Consider the following 17334-nt stretch of genomic DNA (forward strand, 5'->3'; position numbering starts at 1 on the left):
TAGGTTTTGATGTACGTGTGACAAATGAAGCTAACCTTTGATTCAAAAACAATATCGGTGATTCAGAAGTATTTAATCACAACCCTGTGGTTGTTACCAACCAACTCTATAAACGTTAATAGGAACCCAAGTTATAAGGCAGCTGAATGGAATGAAATGTAAATCTGAATGTTGTTATTGTTGTTATGAAGTATGGATTTCGATTGAAAAGCAAAGCTCCATGCCATTTTCATCTGCAAAACATTTTATTCAATTCACCTGTAATTACTAACTCTGTCTTTTTTCATGGCCTTCCATTATCCATTGCACTGCAATTTCCATAGGTTGCAATAACATTCCAAACTTATTGCTGTTCTGATCTCCTCATCATTGTTTAATGATTCCAATGGCGGCCATAACTTCAGCTGCAAGACGTTAACAATCTGGCATGCTCTTTCTCCTCTTCACCTTTCTACCTTTAAAATACAGTAATCACTTTAAAACCCAACTCCTTAACCAAGGTCTTGGTTTAAGGGTATGTGTCCTTGATGAGGTTGTCGTTTAACTTTACATGAGAACATACCTGTTAAGCAACACGTGGCTTTTTGCTACATACAAGGGGTGACTGATAAGTTTGTGGCCTAAGGTAGAAGGAGTCAATTTTAGAAAACCTAGCACATCTATTTTTCAACATAGTCCCCTCCTACATGTACACACTTAGTCCAGCGGTCGTGGAGCATACAAATCCCTTCTTTGTAAAAGTGGCCCACAGCAGGGGTGATTGATAAGTTCATGGCCTAAGGTAGAAGGAGATGAGCTATTAACTTCAAACTTTCTGCATTATCACCTCAGTGTTGAACTGCATGTGCATATAACGAGAGTGTCTTGGACCTCCAGGTGGTCCACAGCAGGAGTGATTGATAAGTTTGTGGCCTAAGGTAGAAGGAGATGAGTTATACAGGTCTTGTTACATGCACGTGCAGTTCAACTCTTTCAGTGATTATGCAGAAAGCTTGAAGTTAATAACTCATCTCCTTCTACCTTAGGCCATGAAGTTATCAATCACCGCTGCTGTGTACCACTTCTGGAGGTCCAAGATGCCGACTTCTACAAAGAAGGGATCCGTATGTTCCAAATGTAGGAAAAATAAATGTGCTAGTTTTTCTAAAATTGACTCCTTCTACCTTAGGCCATGAACTTATCAATCACCCCTCGTCTATCCAAGTAACCGGTGTCATTGTTGTAGATGCCCCTTCTAAAAGGCAAATTCAATCAACAATTGTAGACTTCAGTGTTTTACATTTTAAAATCAATATTTCAAGTGATTTAAGTGTGTGACTCCAGTGGCTCAGTTGGTACACTACAACTGCTGAGTCAGGATCAAATCACAACTTTGAATCAATGAAGCATGCAATTGAAGGGAATGGTGTCATGAGCAACAGAAAAAACAAGTTCACTGATTGTCATCCAGCAACCTCTACCTGAAAGGGAACATTAGGTTCCCACTGAGGATCAGCTCACACTCCCCCAAAATTTCCCTTTGCTCCAATTTCTAACTTACTACTCGAAAAATGATTGAGAGGGGAAGCACACCTGTAAAGTCATGCACTTACAACCAACATTTATTTAAGGGAGAATGGGAAGATAACTAGAAATCCTTAAAAATATACTTAGCAATGTATTTCCTTTTTAAAAGAAAAAAACATCCACAAGAAGATGACAGGAAGGTTTTTAATCACTCCACATTGGAAATGCCCCTTTTACATGATCCTTGCTGTTCTCCAAAGTTTGCCCAACGTCAAGAAATCTAAATCCTTTGATAGTGTTGGGTCTGAGATCGCTGGGAAAAAAAAAATGTATCGAACAGCAATAATAGCCTTTCCTCCTAGCAGTGCAGGATAAAAATGCATTCATTAGCATTAATACAAGAGATTCTGCAGATGCAGAAAATCCAATGCAACACACACAAAACGCCGGTGGAACTCAGCAAGCATTTCTGTTATAAATCAGATAGGAGTGGGATCTTGCTATGTGAAAAATTGTACGAATATGTATTCCAATTCAGTAGAGCAGCAACAGGTAAAACAGAATGCAACTTACATTATTTATGCAAAGGATTTTATGCAACCACAAATACACAATGACCTAACATGTAATTATTACATTTAAGGATACTGATAATACTTTAAGCAAATATTTTTGCAAGATTAGTAATTTAGCATGTCGGGGAGATGAGGGAAAGTGTTATGTTAGCAGATCAAACCAGCCCTAAAATTGGAAAATGGTCTGGATCTTCCAGTGACAAGGAGCTGATTAAACATGAGAACAAGTTATGATTTCAACTAGTTCAGTAATTCCCTATTAAATTCCTTAATTCAGATCACAAATACTGCACAGTCATAATTTAAATGGAAAATGATTAGATTAAGTTGCATCAAAGTGCAAACTAACATCACTGTTTATATTTGCATTCCTCACTTTATCTCTAAATGCTAGATGATTATTACTTTCCAGGGACTACGTCCTGAAGTTGGCTGTTATAAATAGAACAGTGTTATCTCTATTCCTTTGGTTTGGGTTCAGAGAGCAGAGTCTGAAGAGTTGCAAACTGAATTGAATACAGTGGATTACGGTTAATTTGGCCATTGGTCAATCACAGCAGCTACTTATTTGGGGCAACTCTTAAAGAGCAAAAACTAATTGAGAAAATTGCCAGGATTTCCTTTGTTTATTTGGAACACTATGCCACTTAATTTATGGAGGTGACTGTTAGCGAACAGGTTCTAACTAGTGCCAGTCATGCACACTTGTGTGGCCTTTGGATGCTACACCATGCTTAGAGCAGTTTTTAAATAGTGTCAGTTGTGGTGTGTTTGTGTTAAAAAAAACCTGAGTTTTGTCACTGATAGTTGGCCAGAAACAAGTAGTAAGACAATTAAGAGCTGTTTTGCTCACTGTGGTTTCAAGCATTGAGTTGGAGATGGGGGAGTGAAAATGAAACCATTTCACTACTTCAGCAAGTTAGAAACTACAAAGAATTTGAAGGTATCAACAATCATCAAGTGAGGCTATACTTAGAAAGAGTACTGTATAAAGTTTTGGTCACAAGAAAGATGTGGAAAAAATGCAGAGAAGATTTCAGAGCGATTCCAGGAGTAGAGGGCCTTAGTTACAGGCAGAGGGCTGGCTAGGTGATTTTTTTTTAACGTATTGGAATGCAGGAAAGTGAGGGGCGACCTTTAAGAAATATTTAAGATTATGAGCGGATTTGATAACATGATTGAAAACAGTCTTTTCTGCAAGGTAGGGTAGCCCAAGACAAGGGGAGATAGATTTAGGGTGAAGGGGAAAAGATTTAAAAGAAGCCTAGGGTCAAAGTTGCAGAAGGTGAAAATTACAGAGAACTCACTGAGTTGCAGATATACCAGACTGCAGCAATATGAAGATGGTTGTGTCTCTCTGTGTCTACACACACCTGTCTCTATGCTGTAATAAACTGGAAGTTTCCCAAAGTTGTGACAATTGTTCGCCAGTGAATGTGCACTTTTTAAAAATTAATTTTTATGCCAAGAATGAGTTGAACTAAATTGAAAACCTCCCTAATTGCAATTTTTGAACCATGCAATGCCAAATAATTTTCATTTTTGATTGGAATCCGAGAAAATTTATGGTGCATCATAAGACGCAAGGACAGTCAAGCTGGAATTAGATTTATCTCAAATTTATCAGAAACCATAATCACGAATAACCTCCAAAGTTACCAACACTGACTTTCCAAACTTTATACAATTCTTTCAAGTTGCAAATTTTTAGTATTAGGAAGATCTACGTGTCAGTATTTCTTACAGTGTTGCTAAAGATCTAATTATTCAAACAATATTGGTAAAACAAGTATAAACCCACTGCAGTTCTGACCAAATCTTAATTCTTTAAAAATAAAACTGACATGTACGGTTTTGCAGTTCTGCTTCCAGACAGCAAGCCATTAAGAGATATTTGCAAACTTGCCCCAGCCACACTATATAGGCCAGCATTCCTAAAAAGATCGCACTTCATACATCACAGTTATCCTAAGTGAAGTACCGACAAATTAAATGACCATCAGGAGAGGATTTGTAGCTGCATGATATGGGAACTGGTGGACCTCATTGTGGTTCGTGATGTACCAATGTTTAAACAGTGACAAAATTTTATAGAGGCAATCTGTTTTGAAAGACAGATTCAAAAGATAATTAGCTTTTGTGGGAAATGATTTAACACGGTGCACACAGATTAAGTGAATGAAGCATGCAAAATATTGCTTTAATTATATTTCTTTACCTTCACTCTGTATACATAACAGGTATGAATAAAAGGTGCAACAAACATACAAATGAGGTTAAGTAGGAAAATGTACCAAGCCATGATCAAATGGTAGAGCAGACACGACGGACCAATTCTACTCTTCTGTCTTATGGTCTTGATCTACACGCTCAGCATACTTTTCAAGTCTCTGAAAAAATTGCCAATCAGATTCCCTTTAAATCTTTGGTTTCACATCTATGCTCTCCAGTTTTAGACTCCCCTTCGCCGGAAAAAAACTGACCACTAACTCATCTATGCCCCTCAATTTGATACTACATTGACTAAAGACTACATCAACTAGAATCAGAAACTACAATTAATGCAACAGGGTGCCTCTGAAGCAAACATTAGTCCAATCTTCAAGGAAACAGCCGCATTTAAGATTTTTTTTCTAAAAGCCCGATCAACACAATGGCCTGGGTAGATGAGCAAGGGAATCAATAATAGTAAATATGAACCAACTGTTGTGATTGAACGTTGTTCATATTGTGGAGAACAACTGTTCTTGTACCAGTGGAAATACTGGACCAAATCAAGTATTCTGATTAGAAGACTGGCCAATTTTTTTTAAAGGACAAGTCCAATCTCCCTATGGTAAAAGTATGTTTCATACAGTTTTCTTGGGAGATGTAATGGATTATGTTCATGCAGAAATAGAATAACCATGGCCTGAATTGGGAGCTAACCGCATAGGAACAATGCTTGCTGAAACACTGAAGCCCCACAATGGTTTTGTAGCCTCTACAGCATTGATTTATCACAGCACTCGACAACAGAAGACAATATTAGTAGGAGCGAATTATGAATAAGTCATTTATATAAACTGCTGCTCCATAGGGCTCAACATAAGTAATCCAGGTCACTAAATTCATCTCCAATTTAGAAGCAATTTTGATTATAACATACGAGCTCCATTAGTTTTACAGTGGCCAATAAGGACAACTGATGCGTTTTAAAATCCATCTGAGGAAATGCTCAAGAGTGAATCCTATCAAATTGAAAGCAGCAAACTTCTTTGCTATCGTCCGATACCGTCTTCTGCCAGAAAAATACAGACAGTACCAGGAAGCAGAAAGAAAAGCCGCACCAGGCAACAATTTATGGGTAGCCGAGGACTGACACCGAGTGACTGACCGCAGGGATCGTCCGGATCACATTAATAGACCGGTTCCCTTTGTGACGGAGATGCGGGTTGCAATTCGCTGAGATTCCCACATGAAAATTATATAGATTTCCTCTTGACCAATACCAATTAGTGTTAAAAATTGAGATTTTGTTCTTCCAGACAAATCGAGTCCTAGAAAAAGCGTGTACTGTTTTGTGTTTACCCTTCGATTACGATCGGAACACCTCACGCAAACCGCATTCATCCCTTCTGTCATCGCATTCATTGAGGAGCAATAAAAATCATTAGTAACCGAGGGATCAAGGAAAAAACGGCAGTTAATAACACAGAGCAACGTGGAAACAACAGGCGTTCGCCGTTCATTATTACTTTAAATAGAATGTCAGCCGCTCCTAAACGGAAAAACTAAACAGCACGTTGAAAGCTCGGCAGCCAGTATTTTTCAATAAATTCACATGTATACTCACCCAATATGACGCATATTACATCCAAACAAACAAAGGGGACTCTGTATCTGTCAAACATCTTGCTCTCTCGATGTGATAGTTGACTATCGCTCCTCTCTGAAAATATTATTGAAGCTGGCTTCGTTTTGTCTGCAGGATGAAGTCGCTTTGCTGCGCGTGTTTGACGAGGAAAGGAGGATAGAGTGCCCGAGTTTAAAAGGACGACTAAAACCAATACAAGTTACGGGAGAGGAGGCGGCTGAAGGCTAATGGCTGACGTAGGCTCAATTTCACAGCTGAAGGAGGAAATCGTAAACCCGCATTGCTAATGGGACTGTACTCCGAACGTTTACATATCACCAGCAGGCACGGGCAACGGGGGGGGGGGGGAGAAAATAAATCCTCCACTCTCGCCCTCTCCCCAGCAGGCTATCGAACGGGGAGTTCGGCGTGACTGTGACGTTAAGACCCCGCTCCCCATCACAATGAGAGCCCAAGGCGGGGCTCCAAACGTCCCGCACTCACGCCCGACGTCTAGTCAGGCTGCAGGAGCACCGCCCATCCACACACGTCAGGCATCACGTCCAGCTGCCAGAAACAGGGGAGGAGTGCAGTTCGCAAGACCCAAAAATCTGCGTCGTAGATTGGGGCATTAGAAAACTACTTAACACTCAACGCTTTAAAATACTGAATTAATATAGTCCAAAATCCAGATCAAACCGTTCTTCCTGGACCACAGGCTGTCCACCCGTAGAGGACAAATCAAAAGCTGCGCAATGAGCTATCTAACAGTTCGTGCATGATATTTCAGGATAGACCCAATGACATGAGTTGTGAAACCAGTGCTGCATTTTTGCCATACATTCCAGGAAGTCTTCAAATCAAACAAGGGAGAGTCTATCCACTGCTTTGACATTCGATGGTACTTACAAAGTATGATGGAGCCACAGTAGCAAACTAGTATTCCAGACGTGAAAATTAAAATCCCATAAAGGCAGCTGCGGTAACCATAAAACTACTTACTAGACAGTTGTTAGCATACGTCTGGGTCATTCAAGCACTTCAATGAAGACCTTGCCTGGTCTAGTCTAAATGAAACCTACCAATGTCCAGCAACAGAACTAACTTAACTGCCCCTTTAAACTGTAGCTACAGTACTCGAGTGCATTGAAAAGGTATTCAGCCCCCAACTAGTTTCATATTTTACTCTCATTTTCTAAATTTAATATATTGAAGTAGATTTTTGAGCTAATCTACAAAGCAGTGCAGCATGTCAAAATCAAAAGAAAAATTCAAAAACCTGTCAATAATTTACCTAAAATCAAAAGGCAAAACTGTGTGGCTAAAAGGAATTCATCCCATTTGTAATTAAACGCTAATTTTCCTCAGGTGTAATACACTGTATTACATTACTAACTCATCCAATTTGATGTAGAAAATTGAAGGATCATCTGTTTTCAATGAATTCATAAGAATAATCCCTCTAAGGTCCAACAGTACGGCAGATTTTCAATAGACCAAACCAAAATGAAGACAAAAGAACAACCAAGACAAGTCAGGGAAATGCTAATAGAGAAACACAAATCTGGGGAAGGGTACAATACCATCACAAAGACACTAATCAAACTTATCTTGAGCTCAGTGCAGTGCATCGTGAATAAGTGGGAAAAAAAATGAAACCACAGCCACGCTGGCTAGGTCAGGCCACCCCTCTAAACTTAGTTGCCGCAGAAGAATGGCACTTGTAAGAGAGGCTACTGTGACGTCTAGTCACTGAGGAAGCTGCAGAAGTCATGGTTGCAACTAGAGGTGAAGTTCATGTCTCCAGAATTTCTAGCCTTGCACAAATAAAAAAAAAGTATTTATTGAAGAGTGGCAAGGAAGAAGCCCTGGCTTTAAAAAAAACATGTGCTTGCGCTCAAGACTTTACAAAGTGTCACTTAGAAGATACTGTAAAAAAAATGTGGAAGGTCTTGTGGTCAGATGACACCGAAATGTAACTTTTTGGCCTCAACACTAAGTGGCACACATGGTATAAATCTAATACTGTGCATCAGCCAGGTAACACCATCCCTAATGTAAAGGATGATGGAGCATCCCCATCCTGCTATAGGGGTGCTTTTCAACAGCAGGGACTGGAATTCTGGTCAGGATTGATGGGAAGATGAATGCTGCTAAAAACAGAGAGATCCTGGATAAAAAAAACCTGCTATCCTCTGCCGGAAAGCTTAAACCAGGGAGGAAGTTAATCTTTTAGCAGGATAATGACCCAAAGCATACTGCCAGAGCAACCACTGAGTGGCTTCAAATTTAGAAAATTGATGTTCTTTTAGCGACCCAGTCAGAGTCCTGACCTTAACCTAATTGAAGATCTCCGGGTAAGACCTCAAGATTGCTGTCCACCACTACTCCCCACCTAACCTGGCACAACTTGAGCAATTTTGTGAGGAGTAGTGGGCAAATCTTGCCTCCATCATGTTGTGTAAAGCTAATAGAGATTTATCCAAAAAGACTACTAACTGTAATCACTGCAAGAGGTGTTTCAAGTAAGTCCTGCGCAAAAGGGGGTGGAATACTTTTGAACTGTTGACATTTCAGTTTTTGTATTTTGTTTTTCATGCTTTACAATTTTTTCTTTTCTGTGAAAACAGGAGCATGTGATTCACAAATTAAAATTCTCAATTAAATTGATCAAAATCCCTGGTTGTAATATTCATTTATGTGAACAACGGGTTGGGGGCTAAATACTTTTACAAGGCACTGTATATTAATGCAGTGTATGGACAATTTTGGACAGAGCAGCTAATTTAGGTAAGAGAAATTCACTCCTCGCCCAAATAAATTCAGTAAGCTCAACTACAGATGTCTAAAATGGTTTGGCTATCCCACAGATTAATCAAATCTGAAAATCAAATCAAGAGAACCTTGTATTACCAGACTCCATCACAATCCCTGGGTGTAGACTGGCCTTTTAGTAAAACATAGCTGTCAGACTGGTCTGTAGCATAGTGAATGAACTAATAAGAGAAATAATTCTATTTAGCCTGGGGATTGCTCTTGGCAGAAGTGACATGAATACAAACTGCAGCCCTCATCACCAAGAATGCCGCCCGATCCTGTTGTGTGGCACTACTAAAGTGCTAAATTGGAGAGCCTCTATAGATAACAGCAGCCAAAGCCAGACATCTGTGAGGTGCTGTGGACCAGTGGGAATACCGACTCCAACAGCCACTTTCTGTGGCTTTTAGGGATGGGTAATAAAGGCTGACTTTTCCCAGCTATAAATATATCACAATAACTAAAGAAATAATATTACCACCAAATAATTTATCAATTTCTTCTTGGTCACTTAACAAGTGATTGAGTTAAACTAACTACATAAATAACATGACCATGGGAGCAGTTAAGGGAGAAAATAAGAACTGACACGTATTTCAAACAGATAGTGTCGCAGGACTTTCCAATGTTTCAATTTTCATCCATGTGTGTGCAAGAACAGTAGCCAACACGTAGCTGACTCCTCACTATGATAAATGAGCACAAACTGAAAAAGCACATGGAATGAAAGTCATTGCATCAATTGGTAGAAGACAGCACAGCATAGTATGCTTATAATCTCAGACCAAAATCATAAATTTACTAGACTGGCTGGTTATTTTAATTCAGTACTGCCATTGAAAGGAAGTGCCAACAAAACATAGTGCAGAGCGAATGGAATAACTGCATTCCCAAACCTGCATGAAGAGGATGGAAAAGACAACATGAGAATGTGCAACACCAAGTGGGGGAATGAGAGAATGTGAGAATACTATAATTTAAAAGCTAGGCCAATAATAAGATTCTGTTCCACAGGTGCAAAACAGCAAGCAGTCAGAAATGGTTAATAATAAAATAAAATTCCAAGCATTCATAAGAATCAGATGAGATACAACACACTCATACTGGAACAGCAATCATACTAAAATAAAGACTTCTGAGTAATAATAAAAGTTTAGTACAAATTAAATTCCAAAAAATGTTTTGTTAGCAGAAATTCTAGTTAGAGAAATTAAACTATTTGGCATGGTATTCATGGCAAAACGGATGCATTATCTATAGACCTACTGATTTTATTTCAGTATTACAGTAAATATTGATACCAAGTAAACAAGAATAAAAATAATCCAGTGAAGTGGTCAACATGAATACAGATAAATGTAAATTATCTAAATTTTACCTCTCAAAAAAATCACAAATGAACATTAGTGTCCAGGAAATGAAGTATAGCTATTATTCACAACTGCCTTCATTTATCTCTGGATTTTTAAATAAATATTCTAAAGTACCACCAGTCTGAATTTTCCATAGTTATAAAATCAAACCAAAATATTTATCAATTAATCCCATAGATTTTTTTCTAATAGTTAATTAAGTACAACTAGATCCATAAAATTTTGTGAAGGACATACAGAAGGTGCAAGGAATAACATTTTTTCTTCAGTTAAGAGCAAGTATCTGTCAATTTCACACTGCAAACTAAAGATTAACAATTCAGTAATTCATCCTTTTGCAGTAAGGAAAATTTTACAGAACCATATCAAAATATATCAAAGCTTTCAAAGCAAGTAACATTTTAGAAACAGTCACAAGTTCAATACAGATGCTTGCATAGAGCTAAGGTCCTACATGCTTCAAACATCATGAATTATCAGTTATCTTTCGTGATGCCAATCTTAAGAATGGAATTTTGGCATTGGTTCTAGGAAAATTTCCCGCTTTTCTTCAAATAAGTCTATACAATCTTATGTACCTATTTAAAAAAGGCAGTTTTTTTGCCATTAATTTGCACTGTTTTGAGAGATAATGCATGCTCATAGAGCACAGGGTGTTGATCAATGCTCGGCAAGCTTTCATCTGCTCATCAGGACTTGGCTGTAAAATCTTCCACTAATACTGTAATAATGATTTGCAGGCTTTCATCACACATTTCCTTGATACTGTCTGCTGCACAACAGTACTGAAAAAAATCAGTTAAATAAATTGTGTAGTCAAGCATATCATGGAAAAAGTCTACTTGTTCTTGAAAGCCAGAATCAAAGCAAGGTCTTGCTCAAACACAAGAAAAATAGTCTCTTAAAAGCCTTAGATGGTGTAAAAATGTACAGATATTCAAGCACTGAATTTGATTGTAGAATAGGATAAATTATCTGACACATTGCAATTTTTTTTTGAATGCACTGCTTTAACTTCATTAGTTTTAGAACCAATATAGAAAATAACTAGCATAGAAATGCAATAAAACATTTCAAACAAAGCAATTGCAATGGAACAGACAGAATACAGGAAATACCCAGTTGCTTAGGATGTTATGCTTTAATCAGGTATGGGCTAGATTTTATGACAAAAAAAAAAGACAGAATAAGGAGGGGATGGGAAGATATGAGGACAGGGTAGGGAAAAAAGATAAATTTAAAGTTTCTGATAGGGTGTAAGGCAATGATTAAATGAGGAGAAAGAACACTGGCAGTAAAAGACCAATCTGGAGAGAGTTAAGTTCAATAGTAAATTTAAATATATAGCAATGAAAGTTGAATCATCACAGAAAGGGGAAAAATGACAAATGCTAGCGATGCTGATTACTTAATATTGACTCAATGTATAACAGATCTAGTCAGAATGCAAAATAGCATATTTAAAATGTACATTGATCTTCACTGAATTAGCATTTAAGATGGAGGACAATAAAGTCTGATTTATTATTGATCTAGCACAACAATTACTTGCAATATTTTAAAGGGGAGATGTATTAGCTGATTGTTAACATAATTAATCATATCATAAAAAAGCAAGACATTAGTTGTTCGATCATGGATTAAAGATGAGATGTATTGTAGTATCCAAGTTTATACATTTATTTTATATATTCTCAAAGAATGAAAGCAATCTACATTTCACTCATCTCTTTATTGAGGTAATCAAGTATTGCAATGTTATTTTCCCATTAACATTTGGAAAATATTATGTTAAAATTTTATTGACTGGATTCACTGCATTTAATTTTACTGACACAACCAAGTGTAATGGATTTACAATCAACAAACTCGAGTGCACTGCACCAGGTGACAGAAATAGTTGATAAGATGACAAAAAGCTTTGAACTTAACTGCTCTCTTTTACATATTTAGTATTTGCAATCAGAACTTCTGATATTACAAAACAGTTTACCAGTGAATGATATTAATTGTTCCAGTAATTCCATTGTCTGAGTTCCACCAAAGTAATAACTGTCCTCTTTTCAGAGTTAGGAAAAAGTGATTAAACCACTGCAAAATTTCTTGATCTGGAAACACACCCTTTGTATTTTCTCCAGCCACATGTCAGTGTGATTGAGCTGCTCCTGGGCCTGCCACTAAGGGGTCAAACCAATATTTTCAGCCAGATAAAGTGGGAAGAATTTTTGTGTAAAAAAAAAATGAGGACACTAACACTTCCCCTAACCCACATATTCAAAATGATATTCTGTTCAAATAAATAATTGCACATGGGTTTGGTTTATCTGTACATTACAGATTGCTGCTAGAATCTATTCACTCTTGTGCAATAAGACTATTGTCAAAGAAATACTCCCCATGTTTATGCAGGATAGCAGGTAGTGAGCACATACCCAGAATACAGCAGTTAAAAATTCTGATCCAGTGACGTGGAGGAAATGTCCACAATCCTGTCCCAGGATTGTACTGATGTCCCATTACAAAGTAATTACCATTTCTTGGAAAAGACAATATCGATTCTGTATCATAACCAAACGCTTGAATTACTGCAAGCTTTGTATTTTAGTTTGCTCCACCAATTTGCCAGTTTGAAAACAAAATTCAGCTTTAATACCAGTCATATCATTAACAGTCAAGTGCAAAAGTATCAGTAAGTTTAAGAATTGGCTTATTTAGTTTTTCCTGAACATTGCCTCTTAAAATTTTAAACTTTTATTCTGTTTGGCATCAGAAGTTGAGGAAGCTTCTTTACAAGATGTCAAGATTTATCTCTATCAGGTTACAAATTCATACATTATGCTGAAGGATTATTCAAATAATTGAAACAATTCAGTAAAAGTATAGAACTTGAAAGTAGATGTTTGCATTTACATTAGTCCTGTTAACTTATTTAGCCAAAAAAGTGGGAAAAATCTCATACAGGAAAGATGAGAACATACAGCAGGGGTTTCCTACCTTTTTTTAATGCCATGGAGCCTTACCAGTAACAGAGGGGTCCATGGAGCCCAGGCTGGGAACCACTTACGTACAGGGTCTCCACTAACACTAACTCACAAGTAGAAAATTATAGTCAATTTAAAAAAAAAATGCATATGGGTTTGGGTATCAGTAAATTCAAGACAGTGACTGGAATCTAATCACCCTCATACTTCGATCAGACTAATTTAAACCAACAGTCCAAATATATGCAATCCATTCCATCAAGTGCACCATTTCATAATATTTCAAAATACACCTAAGTGCCACATGCAGTGACAAAGGACTGTTCTAGCCCAGTGGAATATTTGAAAGACATTTTGGCATTTGTTGACCACCCAAATGTATTTCATTGTGGAAGGGCAAAATAAGCTTTTAAAAAACCAACACCAAGTGCTGTTGAAGCGATGTGTAGTTAATAACTTTGCCTTGTGTTCTATTTAGATCATTTGGCTAAAAATATTCTGTTGTTTTGACAGGATTAAGGACATAATACAAGTTAATTTATTGATGGTAACTATGCTAATCCAGTAAAGACATATCACAACATCCAGGCAAAGTAATTGCAACTGGTCAACTTTTGGATGGGCTATAAAAATGGGAAATATGTCTCCGGTTACAAATAATGATCAAATCAATTGTCCATCTGTCAGCATAATCAAGAAAAGTATATACAGTTTTCAATTCTTCACTAAGATCAGCAATAACTCAATTAATGAGGCACCTTAAAATTTAGTATCTTGTTTGACTAGTATTATATCAAGAACTGTGCAATCAGATTAGCCACACCAAGTACTATCAGGAAACTATGGAAAATCATCGACGGCCAACTCAGCTGTCCTTTGCGATGAAGTGATATCATATGAATAAGAGATGGATAAACAAATACAAAGGCAAGACCACACGTTGCTCCTGAATACCTGCATTAAAGGGTACAGAATGAATCACAAAGATATTATATTTTTCTTGTACTTCTGGGGATGAAAGTAGTTAATTAATTTCTTTCCAATAGATGATATTTCTTTTTTCTAAACGTACACTTATGCTTTACAGGGTGCAACTTTCCTTCAGCAGGCTCCAAGTCAAAACAACTAAAAATTTACTTCTCATATTTCGACAAACAATTGCATAAAGCTTCTCGATTGAGACTCTGAGGACCCCAGGTACTCACGTTAAATTGACTGCTTCTCCTGCCACGTTCTATGCACCATGCTTTCCACCTTGAGGAGGTACCTGGTGACCCCATCCCAATCTCTTTCACAACTCCTGGATTCTTCCTTCACCGCCTGCAATGGACCTGTCCAATACTTTATCCCCCACCAGATTACTGCTTCCCATTCTCATTCTGATATGTCAGTCCATGGCCTCCGTGGCTGCAATGAGACTACACTTGGGTTTGAGGACCAACACCTTATATTCCACCTAAATAGCCTCCAATCTCATGGAATAAACATTGATTTCTCGAACTTCCAGTAACTGCCCCCACTTCACCATTCCCTCTCTCACTTTAGCTCCTTACCTGCCCATCATCTCCTTCTGTTGCTCCTCCCCTTCCCTTTCTTCCATGATCTTTTGTCCTCTCCTATCAGATTCCCCCTTGTCCAGCTCTTTATCTCTTTCACCAATCAACTTCCCAGCTCTTTACTTCACCTCTTGCCCTCTCACGGTTTCACCCATCACCCACCGCCTTGTGCTACTTCTTCCCTTCCCTCCACCTTCTTGCTCTGACTTCTCATCTTTTCCCCCCAGTCCTGATGAAGGGTCTCGGACCAAAACGTCAACTGTTTACTCTTTTCCATACATGCTGCCTGGCCTGCTGAGTTTCTCCAGCATTTGGTATGTGTTACTTCAACTTCCAGTAACTGCAAATTTTCTCGTGATTGCATTAAGGCTTTTTACGTTATCGATGCTAAACTTTCTGACCCACATTCATAAATTTGTGCAATTGTAAAATTTTAGATTGATAACTAAAAATACTTGATAATACAATCAAAATGATTGAAAATAAATTTGCACATGCTATATGCAACCATAATAGATCTTTGAATCATTAACTACAGTAAAGATGAATATGTATAGAATTAGATTTTCACTTGAATTTTGATAGTTGAGATCTCCTCTTGGTTTATATTTCAATTTTTATGAATGATATTCAAGCTGGCACAAAATAAGTATGGAGACGGAAAACTAACAGCATTAAAGCTTTCTATAATGTGTCAAAAATGTAAATATTTAGTTGAGAGACAAGGAAGCCCATCAGAAAGTACTCAACATAAAACAAAACTTATTTCCTCCAACTTAAAACATCTAACAAATACAATTAAACCAAAGCTTGAAATGGCATGCTACTGGACTCTTAAGTGAAAAAATATTGCTAAAATACAATTTAAATCAAAGCAAATGTCCATTACCTGATAATGCTGCCTATATTGGGATAAAACCTTGCCACCAAGACTCCACTACAAAGAACCACGACATTTAGAACAAACACGTGAACAAAGCTGGAAAGAGAAACAATTAATAAAATAACTGAAAACAATATAGTAAGAAGCTGAAAGGGCTTTATATTGATAGAGTGCTGGTTAGATAGAACAACTGGTAATGGGACTTAAGTTTAGACATTCTGCATACGTATACTCGAATAGCACCACCTAGTGAATCTCTCCGGGAGAGCCCCACATATCATTAGAAATAGCAGCCTTTTGACAACAACGGCTGAGGGGGCAAAGAAACTATCTGACAACACTCTTCACCTTGAACTAATGGACTTACTAATGCCACGCACAACAAAAAGCATTCACTGCACCTCTTAAATTCAGAGTTCAGCGGTTGCAAAATACATGCTTTTCACCCACAACTATCACTGTCTGTTTATTTCCTTCCCTTTCTTCATTCAAATATACCTACTGAATGCTGAAAGGTCAGATTGGGTGGATGTGCAGAGGTTGTTGCCTGTGGTGGGGGTATCCAGAACTGAAGAGCACAGCCTCAAAATTCAGGGATGACCCTTCAGAACAGAGGAAAGGAGGAATTTATTTAGCTAGAGAGTAGTAAATCTGCAGAATGCTCTACTACAGACTGCAGTGAAGGCCAAGTCCATGGGTATACTTAAGGTGGAAGTTAATTATTTCCTGATTAGTCAGGACATCAAAGGATATGGCGAGAAGGCAGGTGTATGTATGGGGTTGAGTGGGATCCGGGATCAGCCATGATGGAATGGTGGAACAGACTCAATAGGCTGAATGGCCTGATTCTGCTCCTATGTCTTATGATCTTACATCTGGTGAAAAAAAGTACTAAACAGATTCAAACCTGGGATACGCTTTACCAAACAACTGTCCCAATAACTGTACTCTTGTCAGATAGCCCAACAATGGATAAACAGTGGTCATCTGAAACAGCAGGAAAACTCGGGAAACGAAGGCTGTGGTATCACTGCTTGGCAGATTGTCCAAGAAGTTCTGGAAAAGATTAAGAAAAAGGATTCAGAAATAGGCCATGATGCTAACCGGAAGCCAAGAAGACGCAGTGAGACTAAATATCAACTGAAAATCCATACTTCGTACTGAACAGCAGAATCCTATTAAAACAGTGGACTGGATCATCCTGCATCCCATCCGAACCAACTCATCCCACATACAGAGGACCAGACTGATGATTCTCCATAATCAAAGGACTCCAGACTCATGCAGGCATCAGATTCCCACAAATTATCCTTATATTCATTATAGTTTGCTACTACCACCACCACAGGCCTTACGAATAATTTTCTTGAATGTTAGACATGCAAAAATGCTTAGATTTAAATACCCAAGGAAAAGGCACACTGAAGTCATGGCAAATAATTAAAGGCATTAAAATCAGATGAAACAGAACTTCCATGTTTTCTAGGAACAGAACTCCACTAATCCAAACGTCCAGAAAGGCAGAGGTCATGCATATTATCTCTAACCTCAAATGCTAATGTTCAAATGTAGAAGTCAGAAAAGAGCCAAAATCAATAGCTCTGTATTTCTACATGAGCTTTTGAGGTTGGAAACAATATAGGTAATTCCACATTACTAGGTGGGATGGGTTATGTTCCTAGGAAACAGGTAGAGTAACAATTTCCTGTAATGTAAAGCCACATTATGTCAAGAAACACCAATTGAGAAACAATTATGGCTACCATCAAGTACCATTGCTTTATGCACTGTAACAGCCAGGATCTCCT

At 37.9% G+C, this 17334-nt stretch overlaps 2 protein-coding genes across 4 annotated transcripts in view; both read right to left on the reverse strand.

Moving 5' to 3' along the window:
* The window catches only part of plpp1a (phospholipid phosphatase 1a), a 113534-nt gene extending 107122 nt beyond the window's left edge, over nucleotides 1–6412 (reverse strand). The window contains exon 1 of one of the 2 annotated variants that reach the window (XM_072252523.1): nucleotides 5917–6412. In XM_072252523.1, the coding sequence (XP_072108624.1) occupies nucleotides 5917–5974 (58 nt within the window). In that variant the 5' untranslated portion in view covers nucleotides 5975–6412. The remainder of the gene's footprint in view (nucleotides 1–5916) is intronic. The other variant, XM_072252524.1, reaches the window with a different exon arrangement.
* A 3638-nt stretch (nucleotides 6413–10050) lies between these two features.
* slc38a9 (solute carrier family 38 member 9) overlaps nucleotides 10051–17334 on the reverse strand; it is a 46668-nt gene continuing 39384 nt past the window's right edge. For both annotated transcript variants that reach the window (XM_072252526.1, XM_072252525.1), the window contains exons 13-15: nucleotides 16434–16582; nucleotides 15533–15622; nucleotides 10051–14041 (exon numbers count right to left, since the gene is read on the reverse strand). In XM_072252526.1, the coding sequence (XP_072108627.1) occupies nucleotides 13876–14041; nucleotides 15533–15622; nucleotides 16434–16582 (405 nt within the window). In that variant the 3' untranslated portion in view covers nucleotides 10051–13875. The remainder of the gene's footprint in view (nucleotides 14042–15532; nucleotides 15623–16433; nucleotides 16583–17334) is intronic.

Source organism: Mobula birostris, chromosome 3 (genome assembly GCF_030028105.1).
Source record: "Mobula birostris isolate sMobBir1 chromosome 3, sMobBir1.hap1, whole genome shotgun sequence".
NCBI classification, from domain to species: Eukaryota; Metazoa; Chordata; class Chondrichthyes; order Myliobatiformes; family Myliobatidae; genus Mobula; species Mobula birostris.